The sequence below is a fragment of the Phragmites australis genome, chromosome 9 (assembly GCF_958298935.1).
Source record: "Phragmites australis chromosome 9, lpPhrAust1.1, whole genome shotgun sequence".
NCBI classification, from domain to species: Eukaryota; Viridiplantae; Streptophyta; class Magnoliopsida; order Poales; family Poaceae; genus Phragmites; species Phragmites australis.
This window is the reverse complement of record NC_084929.1, coordinates 12476154-12499621: the sequence shown is the minus strand read 5'-3', so window position 1 is coordinate 12499621 and position 23468 is coordinate 12476154. Positions and strand designations below refer to the sequence as shown.

Sequence of the window (23468 nt, the reverse complement as noted above, 5' to 3'; positions counted from 1 at the left end):
TTTCTCATTTTCTCTATTTCAAAGAGGTCAGAGAACTCAAGTATTTAAGTTGGTCTACATCCCCTTGCCTGGCAATACGGGACTAAACCTTCTTGCTTTGCATTATCATGAATGGGCTTTAAATGGGCCACATTCCAACAGATAGATAAACTTTGGGAAAATAGTTATTGTGCAACACTTTAACAAAAAGATGGATGTCCATTGCATTTCTTAGCTTTTGTGGCAATTCAGATGCTGTTTTAAAGTGAACCGCAGTTGCTATAATATTCTCCAACTCTACAATGATACAATAGCATGGACTAAATTTACTCGTCAAATATGATCTTATCAATGTGCTTCGGAGTTGTTCTACTCTTTTTTATTTATTTTTTACTCTTGGAAACTCTGTCGGCAAAAAAACAGCTTCTACAAAATGTTTTTTTTATCTTCCAAGTATAAATCTGAATTTCGCTTATAAATAACTCTTTAAAACATACATAACGCAACTACAAGGTCCAGCTTGGATAGGCATTAGGATCCAAATCTTATGGTCTATTTCAAATCAAAGAATTACGATATCAATCCCATCTTTCCGAAAAATTAAAAATATTAAAAATTTCTTGGTTTCCTATAATTTGTTATTGGAAGACCAAGACTCGATGCAAACTGAAATAATAAGCTGTGACTCATTCAAAACTAACAAAAGGTGCCAGTCCTTAATAAGTTACCTTCCAGTATCGATCTGCATGTTTGATTTAAGGCAACAAGTATACTAGAAACATGTAGTCATTCTGTGGACAAGTTAACGAGTAACAGGTCCAAGAAGAAAGATACAACGATTATAAAATACAGGAGACATTATATCCAACTGAATAAAGTTATACTGATCTAGATACCAGAAAATAGACATTTGATAGAGTATCCAACACATATCTTTAACCTTGTAGAGGAACCCTTATGACAAATCTAAAAAAAATCATTTTTCATTTAACAAAAATAAATTATAGCACATTGATAGCACTATTTTAAAAATGGGTATTGCCCATATTCTCTAGCCTATAGGATAACATGTTTTGAGAGCAAAAGAGAATATATATATATATATATATATATATATATATATATATATATATATATATATATATATAAAGAGAGAGAGAGAGAGAGAGAGAGAGAGAGAGAGAGATCGAAGTACTAATATACGTTGTTATACCTGCAGATTCTACTTTGATTTCTCTGCAACATTTGTTGGTCTGGGTATGATTGTCCCACATATTGTAAACTGTGGGTTGCTGTTTGGAGCCATCGTCTCTTGGGGGTTCATATATCCTTTTCTTGGAAGTAAGAAGGGTCAATGGTATCACACCGACAGTGATACAAGTTTGAACGGATTGAACGGGTACAAGGTATGCATGACTAATGCATCTGTATATTTATTTGAAACATTTTTTTTTTTGCTTCCCAAACACAGATGGTGTACAAGATGCACCCATGTGCTACTAGGAGAAATCATAGCCTAGAATCCTTTGTTGATAAAACCGTATCGGACCCTTTTTCGTATGCAGGAGTTGATAAAACCATTTCAGGAAACAATTATCAATTCCCATCTAAACCGGGGGAAAAAATCTTCTGTTCCAAATATTGCCTAAAAAGCATATATAACCTTGAAGTGGGATGCATAAACTAGTTCACCAGCACAACATATAAATCGCCGCACAACTATGGTGGTGAAATTAGTCAAACACAAATAAACCTACATTGTCTGGTCATAAGGCAGTAACTAGCAAGGTTACATCACATACAATAGGCAGTGACTTAGGGTTCATATGTCTAAGTTAACCAATTGTGCAATAAGTTGAACGTTTATGCAATTTTCTTTGCTCACAAGGCTGAAGATGAAGCATTTCATATTCACCTTCCCATTTACTCTCAAGATATAAGCCCCCCTTCTTCCCTGTCCTCTCCCGACTTAATGAAAAATCTGGACATCAAGATCCTTGGGCTTTTCTTCTCTGGATCTAGCTTTTGTTCTGCTTTAATTTTATGTTATTGCTGATCCTTAAGTTCTTGATTGTTCAAACTCTTTTCTTTACTTACATGCTAAAAGGACAAAAACATGTAATACCTTAAATCTGATTTTCAAGTATATCTAGATGCTAACCTGGTCTTGGTCCCATCAAATCGAAAGAAAATATTTTTTAGGACCAAAAAAATGTAATAACATAGATCTGATTTTCATTCATATCTAGTTGCTAACCTGGTCTTGGGTCCTTCAAATCGATAGAAAACATTTTTAAATCACAAACCAGAGGAGTAGAGCCAAAAAAAAATCTAGTGCTCAAGAGCACAAACAATTTTTTTCACAGTCTACTGCTAAAGTGGGCCGGCTTTATTTCGTCTCCCCCGTCACCAAGAAACACATAAGCACACATTTTCTTCAAGCAAAGGAATTTTCTATGTAGGAGTCGACAAACATGTTATCTAGACTTCAACTGGTTTGATAACCATTGTATGTCCTCCTCGATTCGAGTATGCTGCATGCTTGTGGCCCCAACGGCACTGCAGTCCGACGGACTACACAAAATGCCCCGATCACACTGTGACATAGCAGTAGAGAAAATTGCCGCACACAACTAATCAAACAGGTAAATATGGGTAGTGTCATGCGGCTGGTTGGATGGGGGAGTCACGAACACGAAGGTTGTAGCTGTGGTAGGTGATGGGACATAGTGGTGGAGACCTTGACCGGCTGACTTATTTCAATGGAGATACATCTATTCTCTTTCTATAAAGAGACTCATAAGACTTACACTCGAGAAATCTAAAGATGGAAGATTATAGATATGCTCCATCCCTTTCCTATTACAAATTTAAACCCCCTTAATCTATTAAAATAATCTGCCTAATAATTTTTCTCTAAATGCATGCGAGCGAACGACTCACTAGCAAGACGCACAAGCGCTACCTTGCCAGTCTGAGGTTCGACTCTCCGGCGTGCACCCTCTTTTAAGACCTCTAATATAGGCCCCGGAAAAAGGACCCGGCTGTAAAAAATTATCTCTAATTTTTCTTATTTATTCATAACTTGCCAAAGACTGGGGTAGAGAAGAGGGTGCAGCTGCAGCCCTAGGCTTGGCACCCTCGCTGGTGGTGGCAGCAGGGAGGCAGCATCCATAGCCCTTGCGGCTGCTGCCTTCAGGTTGGGCTAGCCCAACGGGCCCATGGGTCACCGACCCATAACGTCCCTCGCCCTTTTGACTTCCAGCACGTCGGTGCATTGATCACCTGGGCATTTGGGCATATGTAGTTCACCAAGAAGCATGTCGGTGACGAGGTTGCACCTAGTTATGTCAATGATCCACATGAAATGAAGTGATAGGACAAATTGTGGATGTACCCTCGCATATTAGGATGAGTGTCATTCCCACGAACAGCTGGAGTGTGCAGCAATGAGATGGCACAGGATGATAACATCCAAGGAGAGGGTCGCCTCCGAAAGTGGAATGGCAAATCGGTGATGGTGAAGATCCTCCCGAGGAAGCAAGTACACATTGAGAGAGAACAAGAATGTGTCTCTAGATGTCAGGTGTATGTCGGTGAGGTCAATGCTATGTCCAAACAGCACATTGGAGTAGCTATCTTCAGGAGGAGAAACTGGCAGATGCCAAAAATGACTCGGTAGTGAACTATGAAGAACTCACAGCCCGAGTGATCAACAAAGAGCACATCTGTAGAAGGAACCATTGTGTGTGGCATTTGTTGGAGTAGAAGTACCGACATTGGAAGATAGCAGGGAGCGCCCACAGTAGAAGGCATGTGTACGGTCATTACTAGAAGGCACAAGAGCTCCTTTTTCTGGCAGCAAGTATTGCGTCGATAAGGCAGTTGAGCAAAGGGGACAATGCTAGCAAGTAGATGCGGCCATCAAAGAGAATGATGACATTTACTATGACCGGGCCCAAGTACCATCCTGAATACGCGGGCTAATTGTTCAGGCTTGTTCCGAACTGCAAAGCTGGATTTTGTCGATCGACGATGCCCAAGTTTGGAGAAACACTACTGTAGAAACTCCATTCACTGTCGGCTCTAAAACATTTTCACTATCGGTTTTGGAACTGATAGTGAGCAACGAGCAATGATAGTCGAGGACTATCAATACCGGCTCAGTGGACCGGTAGTAAAGGGGTTTATCACTGCTGGCTGAAGCTTTCGGTCGGCAGTGATTCATCGGAATCATTGTCGGCTGAAGGTTTCGGCCGGCAGTGATTCATTGGAATCATTGTCGGCTGAAGGTTTCGGCCGGCAGTTTTTTTCCTCTCCTCCCTCTCTATGTCCTCTTTGTACTCTCTCTCTCATCGACCTCTCTATACTCCCTCTCAATACATGCATACAATGATACATATATTTATTGTAAATCAATAATAAAAACAACTTCATTAATACATAATGGTGAACACACACACACATACATATATATATATATATATAATAGTTCTCATAGGTCGCCCCCTAAAAAGTCGATCAAGTTGAGCTAGTTCAGTATCCCTCTACCTCTTCCACGATAAGGACTACGTCTCCGCACTGATGACTGATGGCGTGTATACATTCGGAGATGCTGAGGGGCCGATGGTGGTGGAGCGGAGGATCCGGCCACGCCTGATTGATCACAGCGTCACCTATGCTCCAAGCTCGCCGGCATGTCAAAGACATCGAAGTCTGATGCCTGACGCCTCTACAATTTGAGCCTTTAGCTTCCTCCACAGCATACTGGCGAGCCACCCTCTCGTCGTCCTCCTCCTGGCATGCTTATGGGACACTACTTCTTGCTCCTCCATCGTACACAGCTGACAGGCCAGCCTCTCCTCCTCCTCCTGGGAATGCTTGCGGAACGCAGCTTCTTGCTTCTTCGCAGTGCACAGTTGACAGGCCAGCCTCTCATCCTTCTCCTAGGCACGCTTACGGGCCGCTGCTTCTTGCTCCTCCTTCGCATCATTGTTGGAAGGCCATTCTGTGAAAGAGTCATCAGATGATACCAACTTCTCATCATACATAGTAATTCATTTCATTCATTAATAAATAGTAATTAATATCATTCATTAATATTATATCAATTGGCAAAATATAATACGTTGTCAAGCCCCTTGGTAGCCTCCCTCCTTGTCACATACTCTCTACTAGAAGGTACGGTGTCATCTGAAGGTCTCTCACATATGGACGGCACGATCGGTTCATGAAACTGGCTGTTTGGGTTGATAACATGTTCCAAGAAGAACCTGGCCATTTGTTCTTCAAAGGCATGTATTTCTGTAGGTTGTAACACACTTGTGCGTAGTTTGAAGCACTGCATTTGAAGAATCAAAATAATTAGTACTTGAACATGTGTAGAAATTGAAAAGAATGTATCAATATGTTATTTCATACCTCATGATCTTTGAACCTAACAATGTCTCCATCCGGGCTGAATGCGTGAATGAAAGTAAGAACATAAAACGCGCAGAGATTATTGCCGAGTGGCTGCCTCATATACTTCAAGAAGAAAGAATTCGTTAGTGGAATGAATTAAACCTTTTTATTTAGTAGGAAATGCAAGACATGAATATGGATTGTGTATCTGAAAGTCAGTTTTTACACCGTACTGCTTCTTGAATGGAAAGTGGATAACACTCTTTTACAGTATCTTGTGTACGCCCTATATGTGAATATGAATACCAATTAAACTTAGATGCAATCATCGAGAAGATTAAATGATTGAGTTAAACTATTTAGCATATCGATGAGGTGTTGGTAAGTCGTTTTATCTCTCTTTTGTGAGTACAAGACAATGATCTTGCTTAAGTCTGGGTGGATGACAAAGAGGATTCAATGAAAACTGCAGAATATGTAACCATAGCAAATTAGTACTGGAATCGAGTTTCCCATAAAATGAGGATGCCCTGGTGCGCAAACAGGTACTCATAGCTGTAGGGTAAGAGTATGAATTTCTTGTATTGGTGGTGAAGCAGACATTTCAATAAGTAGCCTCGGTGAAGTATGGATTCTTCGTTACAAGTTTCTGGTTCATAAGCCCAGGGTTAATGAATCCTACTTTCTTATCTAAGTCTTCTCGTATGCTTGGATCTTCATTCTACGAAAGAGAGAAGTTAGCTATGCAATTTAAAGGTACAAGATCATATAACGTGAATTATATGCATAAGTCACTTACAGAGTCCACGTTCTGACTATAGCCACATCGAGGGCATCTTCCTTGTACAATTTATACAAGTGCAAGAATTCCAACCAGCAGAAGTCGTCCCCGTTGAGGAAATATTCATCTCTGTATCTTACGGAAAATGCCTGAAAACCCTTCCTGGACTACTCTAAGTACCATTGATGTAATCGGCGCATTTGAATTGTAAGATTTCTTTCTATATCTAGTTTGACCAAAGGTTTGCTCAATTCAAATGGCCATGTACATCCAACTTTGATATATCCACTCCCACAGTAAACCGTGCTTGTTCCGCTGCTATTATTCTTGAATTAGCCAGGAAGTGAGCAATTTTGGAAGCATCCTTAATGATTGGGTCTGGTTTTCTCTTGGCCTGCTTCTTGCTAATGCGTTCATAGTCAGTCGGTAGCTTATTTGAAGGCACCCTCGTCTGTTTAGCTTTGGCCCTTTTTATGAAAAATTTCAAGACATCTTCAGGCACAACAGCCTTCAGTGGAGGTGGTGGAGGATGGAAATAAGACGTGACACTAGCATCCACAATCTTTTTGGTTTCCTCAGCAGTGAGTGGATAGACATCCTTGGGTTCCACAAACTTCTTAGATGCCACCGACTTCTTAGATGATGTTGTCTACTTGGATGTTGCAGAACCTGATCTTATTTTCCAAGTTGATGACTAGCTTCTTAATGGTGCTAGCTTCTTGAGCGATGGACTTCTTCAAGGTGATGGATGAGGAGGTGGACTTCTTTTGGGTGATGGCTGAGGAGAGGGAGATCTTCAAGGCGACAGCGGCGTGGGGTGTAGTTGAAAGTAGAGATTATCAGGAGCTATCCTTGTTGGAAACACTATATAGACCTTCTCGCATGCAATGAATGTGTGCTTGTTCTCTCCGATAGGGTTCGCCCCCTCTTATGCGGGATAGTCGACCTAAACATGGTGGTACTAGTCTACTGCCTTGTCTACTTCGACCACGGTGTAGCCCTCTGCTATCACACATTTGTGCAAGTGTTCATGGGAGCCGCAGGGATAAGCCACACTAGAAGCCGGCTTGATGGTAATGATCCTAGCACCAATGTGTAGTTTACACGGTGTTTGTGCTATGATGAGGTCCACAACATAAGTGATGGAGTCAGCTCGAGGAACTCCTGTGGGTGCACAGCTACTCCAACGACCACCGAGGCTGGAGCGCGCAATATTAGGAGATGTTGCCGGCCATTCCTGTTCGCTCACAATAGCACCCCATTCACACATGAGGGCTTGTCGTACTGCTTGTGCTATTTTTTCTATATGTCATCTCTCCTTTGTTTTAGTGCTTGTTCGAGCATTTTTTTCATTCTAGCTTGTTTTGCCTATCGTTCTGCATCTCGCTCTGCTTGGGATCTCTTTCGACTCTTATAACTGTTGACGTTGCCTGGGAATCTATATTTCCAACCCATCACCCCAACGCCTCGTGTGTGACCACTGTGATCCTTGTTTCTCAAGGCCAAGGTGAACTCATCCCTATCCTTGTCTGTCTTGAAAGAGCCTTGTGCAGACTGCTCATGAGCTTCCACAAACTTTTTTTGCAAGATCTTGCGTCATTTCCGAGTCTTTGGAGGTCGTAAAGGATAAGTTTCCATCAGACGAGAAAGAAGCACTCCTCCCAAAAAGAAAGTGTGTCGATCGTTTGCTCCAGCTGTCCGTCTCAGGCATGACACTTCTATCTTGTAGTTCATCTAGCTGTTGTTGCCAGTGCCTTTCTTTCCCCACATACCCAGGACTGCCGATTTTGTGGGGGTACACGTTCTTCTTCTTCGAGTTTGCTTTGTTCACCTCACTCAACCTCTGTGCTTCTTCTGACAAATTATACTCTGCAAAGGCTTGCCAATGATCTTCAAGTTGCGGCCATTTACAGAAATCTATCGTTGTACTTTTCTGCACATACGTTATGTTTAGTGTCCCCTTCCAGTTCTTAAATGAAAGGCCCATAATCATTAGCGTCTTACGCTTAACTACTTCAATATCTATCACTTCAGGAAAGTCAAACTTCTCCAATATCTTGTCCCACAAGATATCATTCTTGATAGAATCAGGAACCATGTGCCGATCACCTAGTTCGCCAGTCCAGAATCTGTAGCTGATAGGCACGTGATCCTTAATAGCAATCCCTCAAACTAACTTGTATGGCCCCAGAACTCTCTCTGGTGCATTCACCTCCCTGCTGGGGAGACCTCCGTGATCACAAATTGTCCCATAGGCATCTTCAAGGGACCTCGGACACGATGCCACTCCTAAGATTGCTCATTGTCATGACCCTTCAGAGTATCAAGTATCTGCACATAAGTGAAAAAACTGTTGGGAACCTATACGATAATATGTAGAACAGAAGCATTCATATATTTATGAATTACCTCATCGCCTCCACAAGCATCTATTTGGTCTAGATTGAGGTAGTGTCTCAGGCTTGACGGTGACACTACGTCTCCTTCTAGCACTTGGACTGGATCGGCGGTTGGTGATGCCATCCCTTCCTAGGAGTTCTTCATATGATGACGGTGAGTGGTTGAGTATTCTACATATAAAGAGTAGAGGAAGGAGCAAGATAGAGATAAAGGCGATGAGGGAGGGAGGGACGCAGGTTGTCGAAAGACTGAGATAACCATAAAGGAGTCGATAGATAGAATTCATACACATATAATATTGTAAAGGAGTACGTTACGACCACATTTAACAAAAAAGTCACATCTTACATAGCAAAATAGGCATATAGATACTAATAGTTGACACATTGGTCTTACAAGTCACATTATCTTATATAGAAAAATAATGATGATTACAACTAGAACTAGGATTATGATATCTTTACACATGAAATCACATTTCTTCTTATTTTCTAAGTTAGCCAATTTTAGTCCGGCTTCGATGACTTCACTGTTGTATGCCACAATAGCTTCATGTTTGGACTTGTATCCTTTGTAACATGCTCGTTTGAATCCATTAACTTATGTGTGGCATTCCTCCCAACAGCAGAACACTCCACTTTGCCAACTACAATGAACAACATACCATGTCATAGCAATCCTAAATTTCAGAGAATATCCAAAAATGATATACTACAAACCACACTAACACCAAAGACCATGCATACAGAATTCATGGGCCAGAAATTCTAATTATAAAACAACCTTGAAAAAACTGCACCCTATCCACAGCCTAATCAAATAGTGTCAGCAAAGGTAAAACCATTTGCTACTGAAGAACATGAAACTAACAAGTCGTGCGTATGTTCCACACATAGAAAAACAAGAAATAATACAGACAACCAGGAGTCTATATTAAAAACACATTCTTTTAAGTTAGCTATATCCATACATGTTGAACTCTCTTTTGGACTAAATCAACCAATATATTGCATTGGTGATATGCATGTGTAATTACATTGCAATATCGATTTATATTGCCATATGACTGATTCTATTAAACACATGAACTCTCTTTACAACTAAATAAACCAATCTCTCTATCCACCTAGCAATACCCACACATTATTTCTCTCTTCGAATATGTCAACGATGTACCAATGTTATACCATTTCATAGCACACCAACAAACCTGAAAATAAGATAGATAATTCAGTTATCCCAACAATCACCACTGGAACCCCCTCTCCTCTCCTCCTCTAATCCAACATTCCAAGCTAATGTGGTTCTCATGATCGACTAGTTACCGCAAATCGGTCAAATGCAGCACACAATTAATGCTCATAATGACCGGTACCTGCAAGACAGCAAAGGTGTGAGCGGCAGGGTGTGCAGGCTGGGCATCAAGGAGGACGGGAATGGCATTAGGTAGGAGGACGGCGACGGCACCAGGGAGTAGGAAGGCAGCGTCGAGGAGGATGGGACAGCGAGCACGAGCTTGTCGGTGCGGGCTTGTGGTCCTCCAGCGGCATGGGATCCTTGGTGTCGGGAGGCGTTTCAACGGAGTGCACAGGGAAGGGAAATTTTTTTCTAAGTGTCAAAAGACGTAGGGCGTCGAGCTATTTTATATGGGAGGACTTTCACTGCTGGCTCAATATGACCACCGGCAATGAAATGGTAGCTTCACTGCCGGCTCAAGATATGACTTAAAATTCTTACCACTACTTATTGTCTAGATATACATATATAGCTACATTCCTATAAATGGTATTCACAAATGGGTCTCATTAGGACTACCAGCAGTGAAACTATTTTCACTTCCGACCCAATAATCCACCGGCAGTGTAAGTAGTTTCACTGCCCGCCCATTATATCCACCGAGAGTGAAACCCCTTTCACTGTTGGTATCGTGGGGTGCAAAAAAAATATTTTAGCTTTGCGTGCGCACAGAGACTCGAACCCAGAACCCGCACCAAGTAAGACCGAACAAACCGCTGTGCTACCCAAGTGATTTCGATTGAGTTTGTACAATCTATATTTATTAACATTATGTTGATCTAAAATCCTAATACATATTTATTTAAATTTGAACTTGCTATATACCAAAATTAAGTTTGGATATAACTAAATTTCCTGGTTCAATTTTCTAATTCAATAAAAAATTAAAATAAATATGTTCATACATAATTTTCTATATTAGGGCTTGCTAATTAATTAAAAATATAATTAGAGCTTCTTATATATCTTCATTTCATCGATAAACATTTTAAATCATTAAAAATTGAAAATAAATGTGCTCATAACTATAGGTAATTAATTAAAAATAAAAAAATAGTAATACAAAGCAATGGTGCTAGCTTGTGCTATTGCTAATTCATTATTAAAACTAAAAAATCAATATGCTCAATAATAAAGACATCTTCCACCGTGAACTACAAATTGAAGCTTCCATAACAAAAATGAGGTATAATTGCATCTAAAACAAATTTATACATAGTAATTAATACAATTTAGCTACTTTTTCTTAACGATTCACCCTTCATTATAACCACGGCGTACATAGGGAGGTTTGTCGGTGTTTTTCATAGGACCTAGTTCAATGTCTTCTCCAAAATGAGGTACCGCATCGAATTGATTGTAATCTTCCTCGTCAACAACATTCTCCACTCCAACATTCCTTCTTTTTCCTTGAAGAACCATGTGGCGCTCCTTCTTGTTAGCCGGATCTGGGTCCTTTACATAGAAGACTTGCATAACATCATTCGCAAGTACGAATGGTTCTTCTCTATATCCAACGAATTTTTGGTCCAATGAGTTCCCAGATCTCCTCTACAAATCCGTAGTAGGTTTCCCTATTTCCATTGCAGTCGTAGGCATTTATAGAGACACCCCTATTTTTTTTGGTGCTCTTATTATATTGAGTTCTCGTATAAAATGTATAGCCATTTATGTCATATCCTTGCAATGTAAGGATTGTAGTTGATGGTCTATGAGCCAACACAATCAACTGAACGCACTTTATCTACTTATACATCACCTGTCTACATTACCAAGCACCAAAATGATCATGGTGCTCTAGCGTGAACCAAACATTGGACTTCCCTGGGTTTCTGGTGTGCAGCATCTTCTGGTGTTCTTCGATATATGGGTCCACTACAACTGATTGTTACAAAACTACAAAATGTGCTTGCGTGAACGAAACGGGGCCAAAAATCCGTATCTCTTTCACAATGTGAACAATGAGATGCACCATGATATAAAAAAATGATGGAGGGAACAACACCTCAAGTTAGGTTAGAGTCTTGACCACACCTTCCTGCAACTTATCTAGCTTGGTCGGATCGATGGCCTTCTATGATATCACGTTGAAGAACAAACACAGCTTTATGATTGGATTTAAACCAGAATACCTCTAATTGCAATTTGAAGCATCTGTGTCATCATCACATGACAATTATAAGACTTCATGCCAGTTAATTTCAAATATTTCATGTTCACTAGTCTCTTTATATTGGCGGAGTAACCAGATGGAACTTTGATTCCATGCAAGCACTTGCACATTGCAATTTTCTCCACCTTTCTCAGACTGTAGCTAGCGGGACCAAGATATTTGTCACATTCTTCCATATCTTCGAGATGTAGATCCTGTCTGAGTTTCAAACATTTCAGGTCCTTCCGTGCTTGGAGTGTATCCTTTGTTTTTCCAAGTATGTCTAGTAACGTACCAATCAAGCTATCACACACGTTCTTCTCAATGTGTATGACATCGATTGCATGTTGAACCACCAAATCTGGCTAATAGCTAAGTCATAGAAACATATTTATTTTTAAACATAGGAGCTCTAAGATTAGATTTCGGAACTGGTGTACTCCCGTGTCCCTTTCTAAGGATAACCCTAAGTCCCTTTACCATCTCATATACATGTCTCCCAGTGTGATGCTTATGAGGTGATCGAGTCTCAACATTTCCATCAAAAGCGCTCATGTTGCTGCGGTACGGGTGATCTATGCAAAGAAATTTATGATAACCTAGGTACACCATTTTTTATCTATTTTTTAGCCACAAGCTCTCCGTTCCATCCAAACAATGCACGCATGCACAATAGCCTTTGACAGTCTGGCCCAATAGGTTGCTAAGGGCTGGCAAATCCTTGATTGGTATGAACAATATTGTACATAAGGTGAAGTTCTCTCGTTTCTATGCATCCCATACTTGCACACCATTGTTTCACAGTATTACAAGATCCTCTATTAATGGTTTCGGGTAGACATCGATATCATTGCTAGGTTGTCTCGGCCGTGGTATCAGCACCGGCATCATAATATACTTCCGCTTCATACACAAACAAGGAGGAAGGTTGTAGACACATAGAGTCACAGGCCAAGTGCTATGACTACTGCTCATGTTGCCGAATGGATTTATCCCATCCGTACTCAACCCAAATCTTATATTCCTCACATCTTCTGCAAAGATCTCCTTGTATTTTCTATCGATGTTTCTCCACTACGTAGAATCAGTGGGGTGTCTCAGCATTCCATCATCCTTGTGCTCCTCGGTGTGCCACTATATCAGTTCAGCATGCCTTTTGTTCGCGAATAAAGGTTCCAAATGGGGGACTATAGGAAGATACCATATCACCTTGATGGGTGATCTTTTATTCTTTTCTTCACCATCGATATCATCACAGTCACACTTGTATCGTGATGCACCATAGACGAGACACGCTTCCAAGTCTACATGCTCTCCGCAATACAACATGCAATCGTTTGGACATGCATATATTTTCTGTACTTCCAACCTCAATGGGCACACAACCTTCTTGGCTTGGTACGTGTTTTCTGGTAGCACATTTCCATTTGGAAGAAACTTTTGCAAGAATAATAACAACTTCGTGAAGCTTGTACCAGACCACCTGTTGCTTGCCTCCAATTGTAGTAGTGAAAGCATGGTACGCAACTTTGTGTGCTCCTTCTTATAACCCTGGAACAACAGTGTTTTAGAGTCCTCTACCATACGCTAGAACTTTTGAAACTCTTTCATTAGTGAGATCCCCTCCCTATCACGCAACATCTGCTCTAGAACATCAGCGTCGGCGTCTGAGTCGGTGTCGGCCAACATCTCCTCTAGATCATCATCGACCAACGTATGTCTGGCAGGATCGGTGTATTCATCAGCTGGCATATCGATGCACAAGTTTTCGTCTTCTCGGTCGACATATTTCCCTTCCTATACGATCTCAGCTTCAACATGCTTGGTCCAACAAGTATAGCTAGGCATAAAGCCCCTTGGCATCAAGTGTGAATGTATCTGTTGGGTGGTGAAAAACTGCTTCTTGTTCTCGCAACTGACGCATGAACAACATATGTATTGAGATCATATATTTGACTTGTGCGCCGTGGCTTGTACCAAGAAACAATCCACGTCGTTCTTATACTCTGTGCACACATAGCTCGCATCATACATCCATCTTCTGTCCATCTACAACTATATCATTATTGTAAATCCAAATTCATAACATCTACAAGATTTTGCAATCATCAACAAATAAATTACGTGATCATCTCCTATCATTAATTGTCCCGGTTTGAGGAGCCACATTTTGCATGCTTTCGCATCCGCTTTCGATGAGTATTTGTTGGTGTCATCCCTAGAAAATTTCTTTATTATTCAACCCCTTATCTATGAATCAATAAAGAAACATGAAAAATAAATATGCTAATACATAAAGTTTCTATATTGGAGCTTGCTAATTAAATAAAATATCAAAAATACAATTGGATCTTGCTGCATACGTAAATATCATGGAGAAAATTTCTAATTCATTAAAAATCAAAACAAGGGATAAGATCAACTTTGGTTTTAAGGAAACATTTTGAGTTAAAAAGCTAAATATAGGATTAAACTTGGGGATTTCAACTTACTTAAGCTCAAGAGCCTACTAGAAGCTTGCTTGCTGTTTGGGAAAATCTAGGGTTCACTTGCCAAAAAAAAAATAATGAAAAGGCAAATGAGAAAATGGAGAGGAAAGAAGGGATTTTGTTTGGATAGCTAGAGAGAGCTCATCTAGACCTTCTTCTTGATCAAAAAATAAGCTTGAGTTGTGGGGGAATCGAAGGGGGAGAAGGAATGAAGTGGGTGCTACCATGTAAAAGTTTGTGAGGGGGAGAGAAAGTTCTGATCGAAGTGTCTATTAGCTCGAGCTTGGAGAAGGTGGGGAAGGGGGTATCACTGCCGGCTCATTTAACCATCTGGTAGTGATGTTATGTTATTACTATCGGTTGGTAGATTAAGCTGACAGTGATGAGGGAGCAGGGCATCACTACCGGCTCAATCTATCGGTCGATAGTGATAACACTTATCACTGCCGGTTCATATGACATGTTGGCTGATTCTTCTTTCGAGGCTTATGAACCTACATTGATGCTACATCATTGCTGGCCCATTAGGAACCGGCAGTGATGGGCCGACATATAAGCCTACTTTTGTAGCAATGAGAACAATGTAAAAGATTATGGTGAGAAGATGAGGACCACCATCCATGGATAAGGAGGAGCTAGGTGGATCCACCCTAGTGGCTAGGAGCTGTGCAATAGAAGCCCATCGTGCTACAGGAGCAGTGGGAAGTAGGACTGGGACATTCGATGAAGTTTTATGTGTAGCATCAACGGTAGTATTGGTAATTTGGAAGTCCCCAAGAAAACCATGGTCAATCATGAGAAATCTCACTTAATGTGTCACACCCTGATCCCAGATTGCAAATTTCTCGAATTTTTCAAGATTAGATTATAGGTTAAATACTTAGAATAGGAAAAATCCTATTTTCTAAAACCAAATTCAAATTTGAATAAGGTTATCAATTGGTTGAATGCATTCATGCTGAATAGTAGACATTAGGGTTTTATTTTTTTGGAGTTATCTAGATTCTATTGGATTTTTATTTGAGCTCATTTGGTTTTTATTTGGTTTCATTTGAGTTATAATTTATTTTCCGAAAGACCAAAATGTTTTTATGAGTTCAAAATATTTTTGTTGTCTTATAAATGTTTTTAAAAGCTTGTTGGGATTTTCTAGAATTCTTATGTTTCATTTAAAGTTTTATTTGGGTATTATTTGTTTTATTCCTTTTTGTGGGAATTCCCAATTCTAAAGAAAAGCCTAATCCTCTCTCCCGAGCCGCCCCTCCATTCGGCCCAACACCCAGCTGGCCCGGCCTGCCTTTGCCTCCCTCGTAGGCCGCACCCCACGTCCCAGCCTGGCTCAGCGTACCGCCCGCCCGGCCTGCTCCCGAGTTACCAGCCCACCTCCGGGCCAGACCACTCCACCTACCGTAGCCAAAGACACCCGCCCAGTTCCCGCCTCCGCCCCGCGTCGTCTTCTTCGTCTCGAACTCGAACCCACCACCGTGACCGAGTGGAAGTCCATCGCCGCCCGAGAGTCTTGCTGTGCCTCAAGACCCTCCTTGGCCGCCTATATAATCACTACCACCCCTTGGCCCTTTTCCCATCGATCCAACCCACCGAGATAACTCAAGTCGTCAAGATCCAATCACCGTCATTGCCATAGTTACCGCCTTCAGTCAATCTCGCCGCCGCGCCGTTCTAGTGCCGTGGAGCTTCACTCGAGCCATCCAGCAGAACCGCCTACCTTCGCTGAAGCTCGAGCCGCCATCGCCATTGCTTCCCGGTCATCAGAGCTGCCCCTCCAATGTGGTTCTGAGTTGCTTTGCCGCCTCCATCGTTGACAACACCTTTCTGATGCCTCATCACCCTCGATAAGGCCTCAATCGAGATCCCCATGAGCTTCTTCATCTATTCTGCCACTCGCCGTCGTGCTCCAAGGCCAGCGACAAGGTTCTGGTCATCCTCCAGCGAGACCGACACTGTCCCCGAGCTCCCTCCGCCTACCTCCGGCCGCCCAGCCTCTGCCCCATCTCTTCTCGGCTGTCCGATCCAAATCCAAGCACCCATATTAGAACACAACCTACCTCTTCAGCAACCAATCACAAGCCACCACGTGTCACCTCCATAATCGCAGTCAGCAACTTTGCCTCGTCAGCAAGCCACCTCAGCCGCCATGTCACCTCTTTGCTGATGTGTCAGCCCAATCAGCGCATACACAGTAATTCAAGGTTTTTCAATAAAAAATAAATCTGATAATTCTAGGAATTAGGTAATTTTGCACTTTAGCTCCTGTACTTTTTCTGTATTTGCCAAAAATCCCTTACTTTTAACAGTTTAGTCCCTAAACTTTTCATATTTACAACAAGATCCCTCTATTTTTACAAAAAAGGCCCTACCTTTTATATTTTATTCAAAATAGGTCATTTACCTTTATCAGATCTCACATCTCTATAGTAGTTATCCCTCATTAACATCTAGATCCCTACAACATGAAAATATTTTGATTAGTAAATATATGGCTGCTACAATGGCATATAGGTCATAGCCAAATCTACATGTCATTGTATCACAAATATAGGCTTATGATATTAAAATAATATATTAATTTGCATGACATACATGTTAATGCTTCAGTTAGTCTTTCTTATCATTTCATGTGAAGCCCTAGTTCCTATCTCTTCATCTTTCTTCGAAAGAAGTCCAGTCAAATTTGTTTTTCTTGCCCAGCCCAATCATAGATCCCAGTACATCATTATGTTTCTCTTATTGTTGCAATTTGGAGTTTATTTGGTGTTTATTCGATGTTGCTTTTGTTTGTCGATAGAATCCACGATTAGTTGACAACGTTTCGGATCTGTTCGAGGGATTTCAAGACCAAGATTTCGTCAATACTGAGCAGCATTGGGTAAAAGGCAAGTGTACTTCTTGATCATCTTGAACCTATGATTTTAAATGTTTTGTTTTACAAATTGCATGCAATGTCTGTCTATATGATGGGTAGTCACCTATGTTAGGGTTTTCCCTAGTCTTTCTGTTATCATCCCTTGGAACCTAGGTGGTTTATGGTTAGGTGTCTTTTATGGGTAGATTGGTTAGCCATACTTCTGGGATACTGGGAATTGTCATAAACATGATTAATGAACATATGCAACAATGATGGTTAACTTGTTAATGGTTTAGCGACATGGAACCTGAGGCCTTGAGCAAAGTAGTGTTGTTGATGATGATGGTTATGTTGTTGGTTTAGTGTTTGCTCAAGTGACCTAATTAAGGACCAGTTCGTGGAACGACAGCCCAAGAAGTAACGTACCAACCACAAGCCATTATGGGGATTCTAACTTAATAATTAGTGGATTCCAGTTTGTGTGTGCCAAACAGTAGGAGTGGATGTGTTTTTGGTCAGTGGTGGTGGATGTGTGGGGAAGTGATCCTGGATCCTGTGAACCATCTGGAGCAAGAGGGGGCTTATGGATTAGAAGGGAATTCTGTAAACCCTAGTGGTGAAATCTCAGCAGGCATACACATATTAGGAGAAACTTTGTAACAGCCTTGCAGTGATCTCCTGACTGCACACCTTAGGTAGTGTGATATGTGCCTGATCAGCACTGGCAGAATAGAGACAATAGTCACTTGCTTGCAGGTGATGAAATAACGTCTCATGGGAAAAGTTGGAAAACCTCTGCAGAGTGTAAAATCTGATATATTAGCTATGCCTGTGATTATGGGAGACTTCGATCCTCACATGACTAGTTGGTTATGGTTTTGGTTATAATACAAAGAGTACTAGATGGTTATGGTTTGCAAGATGGGGAGTCTTGTATGATAGTTGTTGGGTTGTTTGGGTTACACTCACTTAATAACAGTTTAATGCTTTTAAACTACATTATTGTTTCTTTACCTGCATTTACATAAATATCCCATGTGTCAGCCTATTCTTGTTATAAGCATGTATATCATTATTCTCTTGTACACTTGTTGAGCGTGTCATGTGCTCACACTTGCTATTTTCCATATGCCATGCGACATGTGTGGTTAATCGGTGAGTGAAGATGTTGAAGATTATCAAGATGAGGTTGTGACATTCTAGGCGTGTGTATCTCGGTTGGTTGCCTGATGTGTTATTCAGCACCAGTGCTTCTGTTTCGCTACAGATATCTACATGTTAATTGCTATAAGAGTTAACGTTTATTCAATAAAAATATTACTTTTTTTTACTTCACATGTGACGTCCTTATGTGTGTTGAACATCCTGGACAGACATAAGCCACATCTGGTTTTGACCGTTAGAACTAGGTGTGACATAATGGGACCCAAGCTGCAAGACCAAGGCATACCATATAATATGTCGAGGTCATTGCCCAAGTTTGTTGTGTGATTGTCAAACGAAAAGAGCTCGCTTCCAATCGTGAGACACTACTATAGAAACCGCCATCACTGTCGGTTTTTGAACCGACAGCGTAATAGGTAGTGATAGTTTGGGATTATAACTGTCGGTTCCTAAACGAACAGTTATAATAGGCTACCATTGCCGGTTTGAGCTATGAACTAGTAGTGATAGCCTAATAATTGTACCTGTTTGAGTCACGAACTGGCAGTTATGTCTGCATTATCCCTGCCGGTTTGAGCCAAGAACCAATAGTATATCACCATTGTCTGCCAGTTCATGACTCAATCGGTTGTGGAGATAGTGATATTACTGTTTGTTCATAGCTCAAACCGGCATTGATAACTGCAAACCCACAAAAAAACAACACACATGGTTCACATGTAGTTCATCATCACATACCACATATGGTTCAATATAGGTAATCATCACTTCTCACATATGGTTGCCATGCAATTCATCATTCAGATATGGTTTCATCTTAAATTCCAAAAAACTATAAATTCAACTTAAATACCCAAAAAGATACAAGCATCTATCACTTGGGATTCTAAATTCAACTTAAATTCTCCTAGGGCCTCAGATTAGGGCACAAAACACCATAGCTATCATGTATATGTAGACTCATAAGTTGCACAAGCAAAATAACCTCTGTATCACCATTGTGTACCTTCTTTTTTTGATCTCAATGAATATATCATCTTATGATTACAAAAGGAAGATTCACAGTGATAATATTGGTGCAAGAATAGCCACATCATGCTACCCCACCCTTTGCCTCATCATCATTGGCCCAAAACATAATCATCTACTATCACTGCAAATTCACAATTAGAACTAGCAATCTTAGTCTGAAAACACATAGTGCGGGAAACAAGGTGTCGGTGAAAATCTATCATTGTCGGTTGATAACTAACAACCCTCCTGATGATTAAATTATGCTCAATATCGTCTACCCCATTCTAAAGCCTGATGTGGCTGACAATGATGAACTACATACTATCTTCATCAATAGTGTACATATGATGATGCAGATACTCAGCATCCCGGACAGAGAGTAAGCAATTATTGTTGCGAGTATTGAAGGCAATGTAGAAGGCATTGTTCTATCCTAGGGTGTCCTGGAGAGTAGCAACTACGGTGACCACCAACTTTGGGTTGGATGAACTTGGTGTTCGGAGATAATGAGCAATCATTCCTAAGGTCCTTCAATGAGATCTAGGTTTTGAGTCACCATCTAACTGGCCCTGACCCTCCTTCCAAGCAGGGAGGCCATCAAAATGACACTTCATTAATGATAACAAAACAATATCATAAATCTTAACATAAATTCATTATTACGAAAGGGGGACCTTCGAGGGTCAAAATGCAAATAAAACTACAAGTAGCGTAGTCTTCATTCATTCCTAGTGATTCCATAGGCCATCGATGGAAAGAACCATCCAAAGTATGACAACCTCTGGATAATCTTCATATTGTTCCCTGATTGAGCATCATTTTTTTATAGGGAGTGTGAGTACAGATCGTTCTCTGCAAGTTGTTGTAAATAAAATGAAAATAAAGCTTACATATAAGGGAGAAGGTCAACAGGGGCTTATTTGCACAAAAGCAACATTTATTTAAGAATAATAATTTAACAGCAAGTAAACAAAATTTAATGAATAAATTAAATATACAACCTCAAGAATATCCCCTCTTGACTTAACCAAACTTACTAACCACCACAACCACGGTTCCCACAACCATGGGTGACCCAACATAAACTGTTACATCAATTCTAATCATGTGTGACATTCCTCGCCGCTAGTGACTGTGATGATGGATAATTTATTAGTTTTACACTATGCTAAGGTTGTACACTTTACCCACTAGTCATGATTTCTCATTTTGCCCGTGTGAGTTAAACACTACCATAATTCTGAGTTGTGCGGCTAGGAATCACTACAAGGCCTTTACAAAGCCTCTCCCAACATGTGTCTATCCACTAAGGTTTCACCACCGTGTGAATTACACCTCATCTCTGGAAGGCTCCTTTTGCGCCGTACGAATCCAAAGAAATACACCATTATGTCCTCCATAGCACCACCTAGTCTACACAATGTTGGAACTAATGCTAATTATTTGGCCTGCACAATTTAATCTCAAATGCATAGTGTCATTATCACATTTCATTGGACAATTAAAATTACCAAAATTCACCAAAGCAAGGCTAAGCAAAATCTACCCTTCCCACATTTCCCATGAAATCAAGGTGACAAGGAAAAAAAAATCAAAGATATAGCCTAACTTTAGGTTTCCTAGCAGGTTATTAGCATGTAATTTTGTAAACAAAACATTTGCAATAATGTGAGCAACATGCTCAAGGACAACATGCCTTCTTGGTGCTCAGTGTGTTCTTCAAACTCCTGGTCCTGAAATCCTTTGAGCTCCTCCTCCAGAATGTCAGTCTCTAAATGTGAATAAAGATAAGGAAAATAAACACTAAGAGCTGAAAGAACCCAATAAGCATAAAATATCTTTATTAGTTGAGTTAGGATTTTTATTGAATTTAAGGTGGAGGAAAAGATCAAATGAAACTTACAATGGTTGAAAATGGGTTCACAAAATATTAGTTAATGCAAAAATGAGAAATATAGGATGATATTAGGGAATTATAGATTTTTTCAGAAATTTCCGGAGTTGTTATTTCCCTAGAGTTCTTGGGATTTATTAGGGGCTATTTTAATTTACTAAGAACTAATATGGGCTACTAAAAATTAATTTATAATTAATAAAAATTATTATGAGTTGAAAATGGCCAACAGGAATTTTACACGATTTATATGAAGTTTAACATAATTCTTTACTAAGGGAAAACTCCATTTAGGTTATTAGAAATTTTTTAACTATTCTTAAGTTCTCCCAAAATATTTTTGTATGAAAAAAGGATGGATTTGATGTAACACTGAGTGGACTGCCATGTTGGCAAAAAAAGATGATGTGATGCTGATTGCAGAAGCCAAATTCAAATTTTAATTCATCCTAATAAAAAACTCAATTTAATTTGGTATTCAGTTCGTGACAGACTACTATCATGTCACTAAAAACGATGTATACATAGATCCAATTGCCATCAAATTTTAATAGTAGAAACTAGACAATATTACAAAACTATTCCAACAAAAATTAAGTCAATCAGATTTATGGATCAAGAGTTATGGCCTTTGCAAGAAGATTGTGATAGATGGCGACAATAATAGATTAATTCCTAATTTCATGATTATGCAAAATTAAAAAAACTTAACAAACCAAGATTTTTCGAATCTTATTTAGATGCTCTAGGATGATTTTGAATGCATCAAAGTAAAATAAATTACATTGATCCAATGATCCACCAAAAGAGAACAAACAAAACAAAAAAAGAGAAAAAACGAAATTACCAACTCATCAACTTTTAAAATTTAATCTTCATTTTATGGATGAGTTCACAAGATGCATTTCCACACCATCCCTACAGGAGTCTCTACAAAATTCTAAACCCTAGATGGTTCTCCCTTTTTGCTAAAAAGAAAAAAAAAACCCATTCTATCTCTCTCTGCCGGGTTTGTTCTTACAGTACACCGATCCTTTTATTTTCGTTTAACCAACCGTGTCCAACACAAACTCGACACTAGGCATCCAGCCGTCGGCCGCCGGAGCCTTTACACGCCCTACTCGGATTGGCCTAAACCGCGTGTGCCAGGCTCCCGTGTTTCCTTGGGCTACCTGCCCCCGCAGCGTCGCTGCCTGGGCCTGCTCAGCTGCACGCCTCGCGTCTGGCCACCTGCTGGGCCTAAGCACGCCCATATGCCAACTCGACTGGGCCTCCCTAGAGCTCCTACCGAGTTTTTTTACTTTTATATTTTCTTACATTAATATTTAAATAAATAAATTTTTGATAGCAAAAAATTACAAAACTAGACATATACAGCCATCTCTCTTACTGCCTGTGTATTGTAGGGGCTAATAGCTCTCTGATAGGGCGGTTACGCCCGATTCAACAGTGTTTTGTTGAAATCACTGTTTTGATTCAACAGTGTTTTGTTGAAATCACTGTTCCGATCCTTAAAACTTTTTGAACGTGTTTTATAATTCATGTATAACCCATTTTAATTAGATTCGACTAAAAAGCATGTGTAAAAATTAAACTAAAATTCTCTAAAAAAATTACTTTTATATCTTTTAACAATTGTAATTGTTAAGCCTCAAATAAATTTTTAAAAATCTGGAACAGTTCACTAATATTAATCTTATGTGATTGACTAATTTCTAAAATTATTTCTACCCTAAGCTATATGGTGAAAAAATTAGTTTCTTTGTAATACTCTATTTATATATATTTTTATTATTTCATGTGAATAGAGTATTACAAAGAAACTCACTTTGTGGGTCATTGGTTCTTGACCGTCTTACATTCTTCTCTTGTTCCCTTAATGAATTGGACCCTAGTCTGTGCCTTGGATGTTGAAACAAGCCTTTTTGTTGCATAGGGGACTTGGAGAGCCACAGCTGCCGTATCTTGATTGTTTGCCGTTTTTCAATAGTGTTTAGCAAGATGCAATCCTTAGCATTGTATAGAAAAAA

The 23468-nt window shown here is 40.0% G+C and overlaps 1 protein-coding gene across 1 annotated transcript in view; it reads left to right on the top strand.

The window, feature by feature from the left end:
- LOC133929732 (probable metal-nicotianamine transporter YSL3) overlaps positions 1-23468 on the top strand; it is a 62633-nt gene that overhangs the window by 34684 nt on the left and 4481 nt on the right. Inside the window, exon 5 of the mRNA XM_062376519.1 lies at positions 1199-1385. Within this exon, the coding sequence (XP_062232503.1) occupies positions 1199-1385 (187 nt within the window). The remainder of the gene's footprint in view (positions 1-1198; positions 1386-23468) is intronic.